Source organism: Macrobrachium rosenbergii, chromosome 19 (assembly GCF_040412425.1).
Source record: "Macrobrachium rosenbergii isolate ZJJX-2024 chromosome 19, ASM4041242v1, whole genome shotgun sequence".
Classification (NCBI taxonomy): domain Eukaryota; kingdom Metazoa; phylum Arthropoda; class Malacostraca; order Decapoda; family Palaemonidae; genus Macrobrachium; species Macrobrachium rosenbergii.
In genome coordinates, this window is record NC_089759.1 from 4079157 (window position 1) to 4096933 (window position 17777).

The 17777-nt window shown below is 35.4% G+C and overlaps 1 protein-coding gene across 1 annotated transcript in view; it reads left to right on the forward strand.

Annotated features, from left to right (window-relative positions):
* Window positions 1-17777, forward strand: part of LOC136848572 (barH-like 2 homeobox protein) — a 79195-nt gene that overhangs the window by 21895 nt on the left and 39523 nt on the right. Inside the window, exon 2 of the mRNA XM_067120860.1 lies at window positions 14807-15029. Coding sequence (XP_066976961.1) covers window positions 14807-15029 — 223 coding nt within the window. The remainder of the gene's footprint in view (window positions 1-14806; window positions 15030-17777) is intronic.

Below are 17777 nucleotides of genomic sequence, written 5' to 3' on the forward strand. Positions count from 1 at the left end.
AGAATTATCTTTAAATATATGTATATATACATAACTGTGGATTTGCTTCTCCATTTTAAGACTCATGCTACTATGAGTATTTTTAATAATAATAATAATGGAAAGAAAAACCCCAAAAATTCCTGTGTATAACTTGTTTACTTGTAAATATTTACTTGTTACTTTAATCTCGAGTACTTTCAGGTCCTAACTGTGACCCTCTTCCAAGAGATGTGAAGGTGGTCAGGCTGGTTCAAGGCCCAGCAATCTTCTCAGGATTCGAACCCATGGGTTTGACACAGAGGAGACAGGGACTTAAACCAGTCGGCTATAATTTTAGAATACAACGAGAGAGAGAGAGAGAGAGAGAGAGAGAGAGAGAGAGAGAGAGAGAGAGAGAGAGAGAGAGAGAATCTGATAGCAATATGATAAGGGCCTTGAACCAGCCTGACTACCTTCACATCTCCTGAAAAAGGGTCACAGTTAGGACCTGAAAGTACTCGAGATTAAAGTGATATGTAAATATTTACAAGTAAACAAGTTATACACAGGAATCTTGTGGGTTTCTCTTCCCATCTTCAGAAGAAAACTGAAAGAAGTATTTGTTTGGATAATAATAATAATAATAATAATAATAATAATAATAATAATAATAATAATAATAATAATAATAATAATAATAATACCCGTTGGAAGACAGATGGAAAAGGAAGGTCTATTTCAATCTGTAGACATATTCACACACTAGAGGCATAAGTCTTTTTTTTGTAATTATGCACACACACACACACACACACACACACACACACACACACACACAAAACTAGGTACTCGACCAAAAGGCTGCCTGGCAGGTTAACATTTGCACAAGTGTTCTTTGAAAGGTACTTACTGTACATACTAAAGTACACATGATCCCTTGATTACATATTCAGCCTTGTGATCGTATACATATACCTTAGCCTGAGCTAGACCTCATCATCTATAGCCTGATTATCTCGTATTGAACTAAAGGAGATAATGATTCCTTAGAATATTTGAGAAAAAGTTTAGCGTTTAAGAAGTCTAAGCGATATGTTGAGTTTCCTTAAAATTAGGAGCTGAGGTGATGTCCCCATCCCATATTATTATTATTATTATTATTATTATTATTATTATTATTATTATTATTATTATTATTATTATTATTATTATTATTCAGAAGATGAACCCTATTCCTATGGAACAAGCCCACCACAGAAGCCACTGACTTGAAATTCAAGCTTCCAAAGAATATGGTGTTCATTAGAAAATATTATTATTATTATTATTATTATTATTATTATTATTATTATTATTATTATTATTATTATTATTATTCAGAAGTTGAACCCTATTCATATGGAACAAGCCCATCAAAGGGGGCCACTGACTTGAATTTCAGGCTTCCATAGAATATGGTGTGGAAAGAAGACAGAGGAGGAAAAGGGAAATACAGAAAGAAGAGAACACTTATTAGAGAAGAAAAAATACATTAATAAATTAATAAATAGATAAAAATATTAGTAAATTCTTAAATTGAAAGGAGAAAATAACAATGAATGAAAAATTCTAGTCCAGCAAAAGAGAAAACGATGAAATTTATTATTATTATTATTATTATTATTATTATTATTATTATTATTATTATTATTATTATTATTATTATTATTATTATTATTATTAAACTGCGGGGTTCAAATATAATTAGTTTGTCACTTAAACACACGTTACTTTTTATACTCACAAATATTAAGCCACAAATACCTCTACTATCGAATTAACTTTCCTTGGGAATAACTAAACACCCAAACGGAATTAGATATTGAGTAGTGCAGCTTCCCTGGTCAGGATTCGAACCCATGGATTTGATACAGAGGAGACAGGGACTTAAACCAGTCGTCTATAATTTTAGAATACAACGAGAGAGAGAGAGAGAGAGAGAGAGAGAGAGAGAGAGAGAGAGAGAGAGAGAGAGAGAATCTGATAGCAATATGATAAGGAATATTCAAGTGGACTTCAGGTACGACAGAAACCGTAGAGAGGAAGAGAGAAAATTATAACTGTAATGCTTCTCTCTCAATCCTCCAGTGTGTAATGTTTCTCTCAATCCTCCAGAGCGTAATGCTTCTCTCAATCCTCCAGTCTGTAATGCTTCTCTCAATGCTGATCTCAGTCCTCCAGTGTGTGAGGCTTCTCTCAATCCTCCAGTGTGTAATGCTTCTCTCAATGATGCTCTCAATCCTCCAGTGTGTAATGGTTCTCTCAACGCTTCCCTCAGTCCTCCAGTGTGTAATGCTTCTCTCAACCCTCCAGTGTATAATGCTTCTCTCAATCCTCCAGTCTGTAATGCTTCTCTCAATGCTGATCTCAGTCCTCCAGTGTGTAAGGATTCTCTCAATCCTCCAGAGCGCAATGCTTCTCTCAAAGCTGCTCTCAATCCTCCAGTGTGTAATGGTTCTCTCAACGCTTCCCTCAGTCCTCCAGTGCGTAATGCTTCTCTCAACCCTCCAGTGTATAATGCTTCTCTCAATCCTCCAGTCTGTAATGCTTCTCTCAATGCTGATCTCAGTCCTCCAGTGTGTAAGGATTCTCTCAATCCTCCAGTGCGTAATGCTTCTCTCAATGCTGCTCTCAATCCTCCAGTGTGTGATGGTTCTCTCAACGATTCCCTCAATCCTCCAGTGTGTAATGCTTCTCTCAACCCTCCAGTGTGTAATGCTTCTCTCGATGCTGCTCTCAATCCTCCAGTGTGTAATGCTTCCCTCAACCCTCCAGTGTGTAATTCTTCTCTCAATGCTGATCACAGTCCCCCAGTGTATAATGCTTCTCTCAATCCTCCAGTGTGTAATGCTTCTCTCAGTCCTCTGTTGTAATGTGCTTCTCTCAACCCTCCAGTGTGTAATGCTTCTCTCTCAATCCTCCAGCATACGTCTCTAGAACCCCTTATCCCTGCCAAACATCCTCAGGTCCAGCCAAAGGCTTTCTCTCTCTCTCTCTCTCTCTCTCTCTCTCTCTCTTCGTGAGAGCAAGACAGTATCGCGACTTCCACAAAGCTGACGCGCCGTTATCGTAAGTTCGCTGGCGCGCTGATGAGTTTCTCAGAGCGGTTATCATCCCGACTCGTAGGATCTGTGAGAAAGAAGGGACCACTTCCCTCGCCCTGCGGAATCCCTCTCACCGCTCGATTCGGATCTCTGCGACCTCCACTCCGAAGGGCGGACGTCTCCCTCCCTTCCCCCGGGTCTAGGGATCCACTTCCGAATGTCATCACGATAACAGAGTCACAAATAGGAATTAATTACCTCCAAAAGGTGATCTTAATTTGCGTTTCGCGTGCTTCTTCTGTTCCGTTTCAGTCGGTTTCTTTCCTCTCTCCCTTCCTCCCTTTCACCAGTCTTCTTCCCTCCCTCCCTTCCCCTTCCCCTTCCCCTCCCTTTCCCGTTGAAAACTCCCCTTCCTTGGTCCTTTCCTGATCTCTGTCTCTCTGTCTCTCTCTCTCCCTCCCTTCGCCGGAAAGGAAATGGCGATATGGTGAGGCGGAAAGTGGGGTCTGGGAAACGGGGATACAGAATTAGACCCCAGGCACCAGCTATCCCCCAACTAACCCCGACCCCCATCCCGAAACCCAACCAAGCAAAGCTCAGGATATTTTAAAACTCTTACTAAAAAGCCTTCAATGAGTATTCTTTGGAAAGAGGAGGATTAACAGAACTTAGACAACAGACATAAGACAGTATAGGGGTTAACAGAACTTAGACAACAGACATAAGTCCGTGCAAGAGTTGACAGAAATTAGACAACAGACATAAGACAGTACAGGGGTTAACAGAACTTAGACAACAGACATAAGACACAGTACAGGGGTTAACAGAACTTAGACAACAGACATAAGACAGTACAGGGGTTAACAGAACTTAGACAACAGACATCAGACAGTACAGGGGTTAACAGAACTTAGAAGCAGACATAAGACAGTACAGGGGTTAACAGAACTTAGACAACAGACGTAAGTCAGTACAGGAGTAAACAGAACTTAGAAAACAGACGTAAGACAGTACAGGGGTTAACAGAACTTAGAAGCAGATATCAGACAGTACAGGGGTTAACAGAACTTAGACAACAAACATAAGACAGTACAGGGGTTAACAGAACTTAGACAACAGACGTAAGTCAGTACAGGAGTAAACAGAACTTATGCAACAGACGTAAGACACTACAGGGGTTAACAGAACTTAGAAAACAGACGTAAGACAGTACAGGGGTTAACAGAACTTAGAAGCAGATATCAGATAGTACAGGGGTTAACAGAACTTAGACAACATACACAAGACAGCACAGGGGTTAACAGAACTTAGACAACAGACATAAGACTGTAATAATCAAAATTTCAATAACTGATTTCTTTCTGTATTTCCTATTATCTTCTGTTACTTCTTTCTAGTGAACACCATATAATAATAATAATAATAATAATAATAATAATAATAATAATAATAATAATAATAATAATAATGTGATCTCTTTTTTCTGTATTTCCCATTACCTTCTGTTATTTCTTTCCAGTGAACACCATATTCTTTGGAAACTTGAATTTCAAGTCTGTGGCCCCTGCGTTGGGCTTGGGCCACATTTGAATAAGGTTCATCTTCTGAATAATAATAATAATAATAATAATAATAATAATAATAATAATAATAATAATAATAATAGTAAAATCAAGACGAGAATACACTTATACACACATACAACAAAATCAAATGATCCCACTAACACAACTCTGCCATGGCGGGAGAACCACGTTTTAGAATTGAACTGAATATAGAATTTAGGCCAAAGGCCAAGCACTGGGACCTATGAGGTCATTCAGCGCTAGAACGGAAATTGACAGTAAAAGGTTTGAAAGGTGTAACAGGAGGAAAACCTCAAAGCAGTTGCACTATGAATTAATAGTTAGGAGAGGGTGGAAAGTAAGACGGAGGAAAGAGAATATGAAAGGAGGCACAGTAAAAGAAATGAAAGGGGTTGCAGCTACAGGCGGAAGGAAGACACGCTGTAAAGAAGCTTAAGTAATGCCTACAGTGCACCGCAGGGGTGTGCTGATGGCATACCCCCTTAAGTTGTAGAGTCAAAAGACAAACTTTCATTTGACAATGCAAGGTTCGCCATCAGGAACTCTCTTGAAAAGATAACGGTTTGACATTCCTTCCTCCTCCTCCTCTTCCTCCTCCTCCTCCTCCTCCTCCTCCTCCTCCTCCTCCTCCTCCTTCCGTAATGATCATGGATTAACATTTTTTCCATAAACTGGGTTCGATTTGTACATCCTGAAACTGGCCCTGGTGTTATGCTGGCTAGGACTTGGCCATTTGGGTGTTCCAATAACTGTGATTTCCAGGATTGCAACAAAACACTGCGACGTTTATTGCCACAGGAGTTGGTGCTGGAGAGAGAGAGAGAGAGAGAGAGAGAGAGAGAGAGAGAGAGAGAGAGAGAGAGAGAAAGGAACCGTGTTGTCATGTAATCACTAGGCAAGGCGACGATTACCTGCGCTAAGGTTATAGAAACTAGAATGCTTCTTCTTCTTCTTCTTCTTCTTCGTTTGCAGGAATTGAGCCATTCTGACCTCTCAAAGCCGCAAGCTCTCTCTCTCTCTCTCACCTCTCGAAGTCGCAAGCTTTCTCACTTTCTCTCTCTCTCTCTGTTTTCTTTTTTTTCTCTCTCTCTCTCTCTCTGTTTCCCTTGCTCTCTCTTTCTCTCGCTCTCTGTCCTTTCCCTCTCTCTCTTCCTGTTTTTCTTTCCTTCTCTCTCTCTCTTTCTCTCTCTCTCTTCTGTTTATCTATCTTTCGAGCACTGTCTCTCTCTCTCTCTCTCTCTCTCTCTCTCTCTCTCTCTCTCTCTCTCTCTCTCTCCCCAAATCTCGGATGGAACGAGATATAAAACCCGGGAAGATTTTCTCTGTCTGTCGTCTTAGTTTGCAATTCCCCTCTCTCTCTCTCTCTCTCTCTCTCTCTCTTTCCAAACCCCAATTTTCGGATGGAACCAGATATAAAACCTAGGAAAATTATTTCGGCGAATCCTCACCTTTCTTCTTCTTCTTCCTCTTCTTCTCGTCCGCCCAACGCATTCCAAGTCGCTCATTTCTTCACAGGTAATTACATACGCCTTTAATTGGGACAATCGTTTAAGGCAAGAGAACGCAAGATTCCTTACAGGCGAGTGTTTCGAAAGCAAGATCACCAAAAAAAACAAAAAAAAAAAAAACAACAATGATAATTCTAGACTCTTGGTACCCAATTATCTCTGTCAGGGAAGGCGATTATCATAGCCCCTTGAGATTATTGGAACTTTGATTGTCTCAGGTGGTTTGCGCTGCTCGCTGCCTTTGACCTTCAGATTTCAACAGGAGTTCTTATCAGAATTCCAGGTTTTATATATATATATATATATATATATATATATATATATATATATATATATATATATTTATATGTATATATACATGTATATGTATATATATATATGTATTTTTATATATATGTATATATATACACACATATACAGTATGTATATATATATATATATATATATATATATATATATATATATATATATATATATATATATATATATATATATATATATATATATATATATACAGTATATGTATGTGTGGAGTATAAGTGTAAGAATTTTTCTATTAGATATAAAACATATCGAACGTAATTACAATACTTTGCATGTATTTCGATATACAGTATCTAAATACATGTGTTAATTTATATTTTTGACACATAAATATCTAAATATCACTGCATAATTTCTAATATCAGAAGTCTTACCCTAGAGAAATTTTCGAGAAAAAAAAAACGAAAGCACTTAAATGGAAAGTTTGCCTACATAAAAAACAAGAAGAAATTGCACAAAAGTTTTTTTCGGCCCAACCGAGTTTCTGTACAGCCTCTGCAGCGTATAATCAAAGCCACCGAAAATAGATTATCTGTCGGTGGTCTCGGTATAATGTTGTATGAGCCGCGACCCATGAAACTTCAACCACGGCCCGGTGGTGGCCTATCCTATATCGTTGCCTGAAGCACGATTATGGCTAAATTTAACCGTAAATAAAATAAAAACTTTTGAGGTTAGAGGGCTGCATTCTGGTATGTTTGATGACTGGAGGGTGGATGATCGACATACCAATTTCCAGCTCTCTAGCTTCAGTAGTTTCAAGATCTGAGGGAGGACAGAAAAAGTGCGGACAGAAAACTAAAACACGGTAAATCGAAAAATCATATTGACCAAAAATAGAGAATAACAAAAATCATTTAATATAGAAAAAAAAAAATTAATATAGAATACAAGTTTGAGAATGAGTCGGTATCAGATCTTCCCACAATTTGCGAACTTTATGGAACCAAAATGGCCGCTGAATTATCCAGAATCAATTGAGGAAAGAGCTGCAGTGTTTTTATGGATCAATTGTGGAATGCTGATAAATGGACTTATCCATATATCATACATGCGTTATGGGGAGATATTCACAATTGTCGATTTGTAAAGAGAGAGAGTTATAAATAAATAAAAGTAAAAACAACAAAAACAAATAAAATAAGCAAAATAAATAGAAAAAATATATAGATAAAAATAAAGCTTTAATGACTGATCTTAGTTTAACGTTTACTGATATATTCTTATAACCTAGTTTTATGAAGATAAATTATTTGTAGTCTATCTTTACAATTAAAATAACAAATATCTTAGGTAAGAAATTAATTTCTTGAATTTTGACAAGCTTAGATATTTAATTTCTCGTCCTAAATACATGATGATGTTTAGTTACTGTCCAAAAACCTGGCAATATAAAATAATGTATTTATACATTACAACATTTTATGTTTGAGAAAAAACTTATCCAAGGTTTTAAATTGATTAAATTTACACGAAAAATGAAATAACTTAACCCAGGAATGAATAAAAAGGAATAAATTATCCCAGGAATAAATTAAAAGGAATAAGTCATCCCAGGAATGAGTAAAAAGGAATAAATTATTCCAGGAATAAATAAAAAGGAATAGATTATCTCAGGAATAAATAAAAAAGGAATAGATTATCCCAGGAATAAATTATCCCAGGAATAAATAAAAAGGAATAAATTATCCCAGGAATTAAAAAAAACAAGGAATAAATTATCCCAGGAATAAATAAAAGGGAATAAATTATCCCAGGACTAAATAAAAAGGAATAAATTACCCTAGGAATAAATAAAAATGAATAAATTATCCCAACAATAAATAAAAAGGAATAAATTATTCCAGGAATAAATGAAAAGGAATAAATTATCCCAGGAATGAATAAAAAGGAATAAATAATCCCAAGAGTAAATAAAAAGGAATAAATTATCATAGGAATAAATAAAAAAAGGAATAAATTATCCCAGGAATAAATAGAAGGGGATAAATTTTCCCAGGACTAAATAAAAAGGAATAAAATACCTAGGAATAAATAAAAAGGAATAAATTATCCCAAGAATAAAGGAATAAATTATCCCAGGAATAAATGAAAAGGAATAAATTATCCCAAAGACTAAACAGAAAGGAATAAATTATCTCAGGAATGAATAAAAAGGAACTAACGATCCCAGGACTAAATAGAAAGGAATAAATGATCCCAGGACTAAATAAAAAGGAATAAATTATCCAAGGAGTAAATAAAACGAATAAATTATCCCAGGAAAAAAGGAATAAACTATCCCATTAATAACTGAAAAGGAATAAATTATCCCATGAATAAATAAAAAGAAATAAATTATCCCATGAATTAATAAAAAAGAATAAATTATCCCAGGACTAAATAAAAAGGAGTAAATTATCAAAGGAATAAATAAAAAGGAATTAATTATCTCAGGAATAAATAAAAAGGAATAAATCACCCGAGGAATAAAGAGAAATAAATAAATTACTCCGGAACTAAATCAAATGGAATAAATTATCCCAGAAATAATTAAAAAGGAATAAATTATCCAAGGAATAAATAAAAAGGAACAAATTATCCCAGTAATAAAAGAAAAGAAAAAAATTATCCCAGGAATAAAAAATAAGGAATAAATTATCCCAAGAATAAATAAAAGGGAATAAATTATCCCAGAACTAAATAAAAAGGAATAAATGACCCTAGGAATAAATAAAAAGGAATAAATTATTCCAGGAATAAATGAAAAGGAATAAATTATCCCAGGAATAAATAAAGAGAAATAAATTATACCAGGAATAAATAAAATGGAATAAATCATCCCAGGAATAAATAAGAAGGAATAAATTATTACAGGAATAAATAAAAAGGAATAAATCATCCCAGGAATGAATAAAAAGGAATGAATTATCCCAGGAATAAATAAAAAGGAATAAATTATCCCAGGAATAAATGAAAAGGAATAAATTATCCCAGGAATAAATAAAAAGAAATAAATTATCCCAGGAATAAATGAAAAGGAATAAATTATCCCAGGAATAAATAAAAAGGAATAAGTTATCCCAGGAATAAATAAAAAATAATAAATTATTCCAAGAATAAATGAAAAGGAATAAATTATCCCAGGAATAAATGAAAAGGAATAAATTATCACAGGAATAAATAAAAAGAAATAAATTATTCCAAGAATAAATTAAAAGGAATAAATTATTCCAGGAATAAATAAAAAGGAATAAATTATCCCAGGAATAAATAAAACGGAATAAATCATCCCAGGAATGAATTAAAAGCAATGAATTATCCCAGAAATGAATAAAAAGGAATAAATTATTCCGGGAATAAATAAAAGGAATAAATTATCCCAGGAATGAATAAAAATGAATGAATTATCCCAGGAATAAATGAAAAGGAATAAACTATCCCGGGAATATATGAAAAGGAATAAATGATCCCAGGAATAAATAAAAAAATAAATTATCCCATTAATAACTAAAAATGAATAAATAATCCCAGGAATAAATAAAAAGGAATAAATTATCCCAGGAATAAATAAAAAATAAATTATCCCAGGAATAAATGAAAAGGAATAAATTATCCCAGGAATAACTGAAAAGGAATAAATGATCCCAGAACTAAATAAAACGGAATAAATTAACCCAGGAATAAATAAAAATGAATAAATTATCCAAGGACGGAATAAATTATCTCAGGAATAAATAAAAAAGGAATAAATGATCCCAGGAATGAATAAAAAGGAATAAATTACCCCAGGAACAACTAAAAAGGAATAAATTATCACAGGAATAAATAAAAAGGAATAAATCATCCCAGGAAAAATAAAAAAAGGAATAAATTATCCCAGGAATAAATAAAAAGGAATAAATTATCCCAGAACTAAATGAAAAGGAATAAATTATCCCAGAACTAAATGAAAAGGAATAAATTATCCCAGGGATGAATTATCTCAGGAATAAATAAAAAGTAATAAATTATCCAGGGAACAAATGAAAAGGAATAAATTATCCCAGGAATAAATAAAAAGAAATAAATTATCCCATAAATGAATAAAAATGAATAAATTATCCCAGGAACAAATAAAAAGGAATACATCATTCCAGGAATAAATTAAAAGGAATAAATTATCCCAGGAATAAATTAAAAGGAATAAATCATCCCAGGAATGAATAAAAAGGAATAAATTATCCCAGGACTAAATAAAAGGAATAAATCATCCCAGGAATAAATAAAAAGGAATAAATCACCCCAGAAACAAATAAAAAGGAATAAATTATCCCAGGAATAAATAAAAATAAATAAATAATCCCATGAATGGATAAAAATGAATAAATTATCCCAGGAACAAATAAAAAGGAATAAATCATCCCAGGGATATACTAAAAGGAATAAATCATCCCAGGAATGAATAAAAAGGAATAAATTATCCCAGGACTAAATAAAAAGGAATAAATCATCCCATGAATAAATAAAAGGGAATAAATTATCCCAGGAACAAATAAAAAGGAATAAATCATCCCAGGAATAAATAAAAAGAAATAAATTATCAGTGACGATTAAAATTAAAATAATAAGCGGATGAAAGAAAAGAAATATAAATATTCAATGATAGTATAAAAATAAATGTGACTGAGGAAGCAGCTACAGAGAGAGAGAGAGAGAGAGAGAGAGAGAGAGAGAGAGAGAGAGAGAGAGAGAGAGAGAGAGTAACGGGATAAGCAGGTTATATATTCTAGGCGTCATCTTCGTCACGCCACATAATTCATCTAAGTACATCCGTCACCAATCACGCAGCTGGGGGCAAAATTTTCCTAGCAACCATATATTCAGATGCGTGCGTATATTGTAGGTGTGTGTACATATACATACATGGCACATACGCGTACATGACATATACACACACATATAATATATATAAATATATTTATATACAGTATATATATGTATGTATATATATATATATATATATATATATATATATATATATATATACAGTATATACATACATACATACATATATATACTGTATATAAATATATTTATATATATATATATATATATATATATATATATATATATAAAGTATATATATATATATATATATATATATATATATATATATATATATATATATATATATATATATATATATATATATATATATATATACATATACTGTTTATCTATTATCCTATGCCACTAAAGTAGAAACCCACCGCAGTTGGTTCGTTACCAGGTACTTGAATCAATAGTATGCTGGGAGAGGACTATTGGTATTAAAGGGAATATTTTTGGTCGGGGATTCGAACCTTGTCTTCCTGCTAGTGAGTCGGCCATCCTAACCACTTTATGTAGAAACTGACACTTTAAATACGTGTAAAAATACACATACATTTACTCATTCATACATCTGCGCGCATGCGCGAGAATTCGTTAAATGCGTAACAGATACAAACTAAAGCTGTTACAGATTTCGTTAAAACCCACATCAATTCTTTAACATTTTTGTATGAAATTTTTGCACTGTCACATTACCTAATAACTTTTTTTATAAGTTTTACAACAACAACAATCATCCTGTTGTTCACGAGAGGTTATATTTATATTATTATACAAATAACTTATAAGTTATACAATAACAACATCTTTCACAATGATCACAAGAGGTTATATTGTTATACAAATAACTCAGACAAAAAATTTCTCTGAAAATATTCCTACGAGTGATTTTAAACAAGAGAAAAAGAGAATAACAAAAAAATAAAAGTGAAATGTTGTGAGACAATGCAATACGTTTATTCAACAGAAATGATTATGATTATTATTATAATATTTCTCTGTTGTCAATAGCAGGCATTAAAAGTGATATAGTGTCGCACAGGTATTCGTATTTTTCGCCTTTCTAAATCTCCAGTTAAATGTGCTATTACGAGGGGATGTCATGCAACAAGTGTAATGAAATAGAAGGGGATATATATATATATATATATATATATATATATATATATATATATATATATATATATATATATTTATATATTTATATATGTAAATATATGTATATATACATATATATATGTACATACATACTTAAGTTTCTTGTAAGTATGTTTGTAAAGTTCTTCCTTCATTTAAGTTACAGGAAAAAAAAATTAAGCGGAATATCATAATTTTCTTAGGGAACCATGACGAGACTCAGATGCAGCAATAAAAACAAAACTCATTAAAAAAACTTATTATGGAACCTCTCATATCTGAAGAATAATTTACATATAGTGTTTGTTCGCATGCTGTGTGACTCACATAATTCCTTCGTTCATACTTAGTTCTCTGATGTTATCCATTAGCTTTGTTCCCACTGCAAATGTTTTTAGGTGTCAAGTCCAGTAGGAACTGGTCCTCTTTGTTTCCGTTATGCAAATTTTACAACCGATTCTTCTCTTTTGCACAAACAAGAGTCTTTGAGATCTAAAAAGACCAGGCAATTATTCTTCTCCTCCTGTACAGTAAAAGAAAACTAGTACTGTTTCTTCTTCAAGAGAGTTAGTAATGTTTCTTTACTTGTTCTAGCTAAAATTATCCAACGGCTCAAGAAAACAAGTAATGTTTCTATACTTTTTCAATTTCTCAAAAGATCCCTTAATACCTCTTGGCTTTTGTTAGATTCTCTTAAGTCTTAAAAAGGTTCTTCCTAAATTCGTTTTTTATTGTTGTCCAACATCGTGAGAGAATCAGTAATGTTTCTCGACAGAACCAATAATGTCTCGCTCCTTTTCTTCTAGGTTCTTCAGCATCCCAAAACAAGCAATAATGTTTCCCGAGAGAACTAGTAATGTTTCTCGTTCCTTTTCCCCAGGTTCTAGAGAACCAGTATGTTTTTCGAGAGAGCTAGTAACGTTTCTCATTCCTTTTTCCCCGGGTTCTAGAGAACCAGTAATTTTTTTTTTGAGAGAGAGAACTAGTAATGTTTCTCATTCCTTTTCCCCAAGGTTCTAGAGTACCAGTAATGTTTTTCGAGAAAGCTAGTAATGTTTCTCATTCATTTTCGTCCCAGATTCTAGAGAACCAGTAATGTTTCTCGAGAGAACCAGTAATGTCTCTCAAGAGAACCAGTAATGTTTTTCGAGAGAACCGGTAATGTTTCTCGAGAGAACAAGTAATGTTTCTCGAGCGAACTATAACAGTAATGTTCCTTGAGGGAACTATAACAGTAATGTTTCTCGAGAGAATCAGTTATGTTTCTCAAGAGAACCAGTAATGTTTTTGGAGAGAACAAGTAATGTTTCTCGAGCGAACTACAACAGTAATGTTTCTCGAGAGAACCAGTAATGTTTCTCGAGAAAACCAGTAATGTCTCTCGAGAGAACTATAACAGTAATGTTTCTCAAGAGAATGAATAATGTTTCTCAAGAAAACAATTAATGTTTCTCAAGAGAACCAGTAATGTTTCTCAAGAGAACCAGTAATGTTTCTCGAGGGAACAAGTAAGGTTTCTCAAGAGAAACATTAATGTTTCTCGAGGGAACAAGTAATGTTTCTCAAGAGAACCAGTAATGTTTCTCGAGCAAACTACAACAGTAATGTTTCTCAAGAGAACAGGTAATTTTCTCGAGAGAACCAGTAATGTCTCTCAAGAGAACCAGTAATGTTTCTCAAGAGAACCAGTAATGTTTCTCGAGAGAACCAGTACTGTTTCTCGAGAGAACAAGTAATGTTTCTCGAGCGAACTATAACAGTAACGTTTCTCGAGAGAACCGGTAATGTTTCTCGAGAGAACCAGTAATGTTTCTCGAGAGAACCAGTAATGTTTCTCGAGAGAACCAGTAATGTTTCTCGAGAGAACCAGTAATGTTTCTCAAGAGAACCAGTAATGTCTCTCGAGAGAACCAGTAATGTCTCTCGAGCGAACTACAACAGCAACATTTCTCAAGAGAACCAGTAATGTCTCTCAAGAGAACCAGTAATGTTTCTCGTGAGAAACAGTAATGTATCTCGAGCGAACTATAACAGTAATGTTTCTCGAGAGAACCAGTAATGTTTCTCAAGAGAACCAGTAATGTCTCTCGAGAGAACCAGTAATGTCTCTTGAGAGAAAAAGTAATGTTTCTCGAGAGAACCAGTAATGTCTCTCAAGCGAACTATAACGGTAACGTTTCTCAAGAGAGCCAGTAATGTCTCTCAAGTGAACCAGTAACATTTCTTGAGAGAACCAGTAATGCTTCTCAAGAGAACCAGTAATGTCTCTCGAGAGAATCAGTAATGTTTCTCAAGAGAACAAGTAATGTTTCTCGAGAAAGCTAGTAATGTTTCTCATTCATTTTCGCCCCAGGTTCTCCAGCATCGCCGGCGAAAACCGACGAAAGCAACGGCACGGGACCCCCACCTTGTAAGAAGCAACGGAAGGCCAGAACAGCCTTCACAGACCACCAACTCCAGACGCTGGAAAAGAGCTTCGAGAGCCAGAAGTACCTGAGCGTCCAGGACCGCATGGAGTTGGCTGCCAAGCTGAACCTGACGGACACACAGGTCAAGACCTGGTACCAGAACAGGAGGTAAGGGATGTTGAACTGAATTGAATATAGTGAATTGAATTGAATTTAGAATTTAGGCCAAAGGCCAAGCACTGGGACCTATGAGGTGATTCAGCGCTGAAAGGGAAATCGACAATAAAAGGTTTGAAAGGAGTAACAGGAGGAAAACCGCAAAGCGGTTGCACTATGAATCAATTGTTAGGCGTGGGTGGAAAGTAAGATGGAAGAAAGAGAATATGAAAGGAGGTACAGTAAAAGTAACGAAAGGGGTTGCAGCTAGGGGCCGAAGACACGCTGCAAAGAACCTTAAGTAATGCCTACAGTGCACCGCATGAGGTGCACTGACGGCACTAACCCCCTACGGTGGATAAGGGATGTCGTGTTTGGTTTAGTTTGATTGATTTAACCTGAGAGAGAGAGAGAGAGAGAGAGAGAGAGAGAGAGAGAGAGAGAGAGAGAGAGAGAGAGGGGGGCAAGACGCCAGTGGTCCTTAACACCTCTGGAATTTTACTTGAAGGAATTATAAATGATTCTCTCTCTCTCTCTCTCTCTCTCTCTCTCTCTCTCTCTCTCTCTCTCTCAACCAGCCTTCAAGCCTAAGCCTTTCGTATTATGCTATTCTTAGAACACTGGAAATTATCAGGGATTATCACGTTCTTCCATTTGCAGTTTATGTATGTGTACATACATATATACATACATACATATATCTAAATATATATATATATATATATATATATATATATATATATATATATATATATATATATATATATATATATATATATAAAAGCGTTCGTTTTCTAGTTATTCCAAGAGACCAATCTCATATTGAAGATCGACCGAGCAGATCTTATGCAATCTCTTTGCTAAAAAAAAGGGGGCAACTTCACTGAAGTTATTGCATTAAGGAGCAGCGAAGTTGCATTTAATATATTAGTTCACGTGTATCACATCATATAAAAGCCTTCCTGAGTCAATAACTGCCCCCCCGGCTCCCTACACCCTCCCAATACAAGACAGCGTTCAATTACTCATGAACCCAAAAACTCTACTGCACTGAGTTTCTGGAAGGAATTGACTGATTGATTTGTACTGGAAACTGGCGTCGCTGCTGGAACAGTCATCGATTTGAGGAGAAAACACTACCTTTTCATTATACATTTTTTTTATTTTTGTTTCGCGGTGGAAATTTACTTAGCAATGTCGTTAACTGGCGTTGGTCGGTTAACTTGAGTGATATTGTCTAATTGATTGATTCCAGATATAAGAAGAATGCCTGGTATATGTAATGTAAAGACGGCTAGGGAAGCTCGTCTGAGATGCTATGTCGAGTAATAAGAAGAGAGGAGGTGGAGCCAATCAAGAGAGCCAAGAACATGCCAGTGATTGGGAGGAGGAGGAGTGTGGGGTGAGGAGGGATATGGGTGAGGTGGACTTGGGGAGGAAGATACAAGGAACAGAAATAGATGGAGAAAGATGACTCGAGCGGCCAACCCTCCCTGCTATACAGTGGGACTGATGAGGTCGAAAGAAGAAGAAGATATTGTCTAATAGATTGATTGAACTGATAAACTAGCTGGCGTCACAGCCAACGAGGTCACACACACCAGTGGAATGAATTGAGATTGTGACAGAATCGATAAAAACATGTCTAACAAGGAATATGTCACCAGATAAGAAGGAACAGAGAAAGTGAGAAGAATGAATTGAAAGAGGCGTGACGTCGCAGAAACCCCATGGGTTGCCCAAGAGCAAGAGCCCGTGCTGGCATAAGGCCAGCTAAACCAGCTAAATCTACAACCATAAAAGAAGGCCCATCTTTGAGAGCAAACGGGTCGTAATGGAGATGATTTCCATGGAATGGAATGGAATATTGAATTTAGGCCAAAGGCCCATCGCTGGGACCTTTGAGATCATTCAGCGCTGAAAGGGAAATTGAGAGTAGAAATGTTAGAAAGGCGTGACGGGAGGAAAACCTCGCAGTTGCACAATGAAACAATTATTAGGAGAGGGTGGATAGCAAGATGGAAGTGAGAATGTGAATGGAGGTACAACAAAAACAAATGCAAGGGGTTGCAGCTCGGGGCCGAAGGGACGCTGCAAAGAACCTTTAGTAATGCCTACAGTGCATCGCGTAAGGTGCACTTCTGATGGCACTACCCCTCTGCGGGAAAGATGATTTCCATCTGACTCCGTTATCGCAAATCCTATCTCTATCGCCGGCGATGGATCGTCTCTAAGGTACTTTGCACGAAGTGGGCGGAGTCCTGGAAGGATCTGGAAATTCACATCCGTCTCCACGGCTCCTTTCGGATTCGCCGAAAGTGGTAAATGCGCTGTAGAACATTCCTTATGCGTCTAATGGGCTGTGCTTTGACGAGGTTGCTCCGTCATCATTATCTGTCTCCGATGTGGGCCCGAGTGTCAAAATGATTTTGTCTCAATCTTCAGCCGTCAGATCGTGCAGTGAACCGACAGAGAGAGAGAGAGAGAGAGAGAGAGAGAGAGAGAGAGAGAGAGAGAGAGAGAGAGAGAGCTCTTAAAGAAAGAGAGAGAATTTTATAAAGATAATAGATTTTCATTTCGTGGGAGAGAGAGAGAGAAACAAGTATTAGTAACAATATATCTTCTGGGAGAGAGAGAGAGAGAGAGAGAGAGAGAGAGAGAGAGAGAGAGAGAGAGAGAGAGAGATATTAAAAACATTATATCCTCTAAGAGAAAGAGAAAGAATCTGATAAAAATAGTAATTTTCTTTCCCTGACTGAG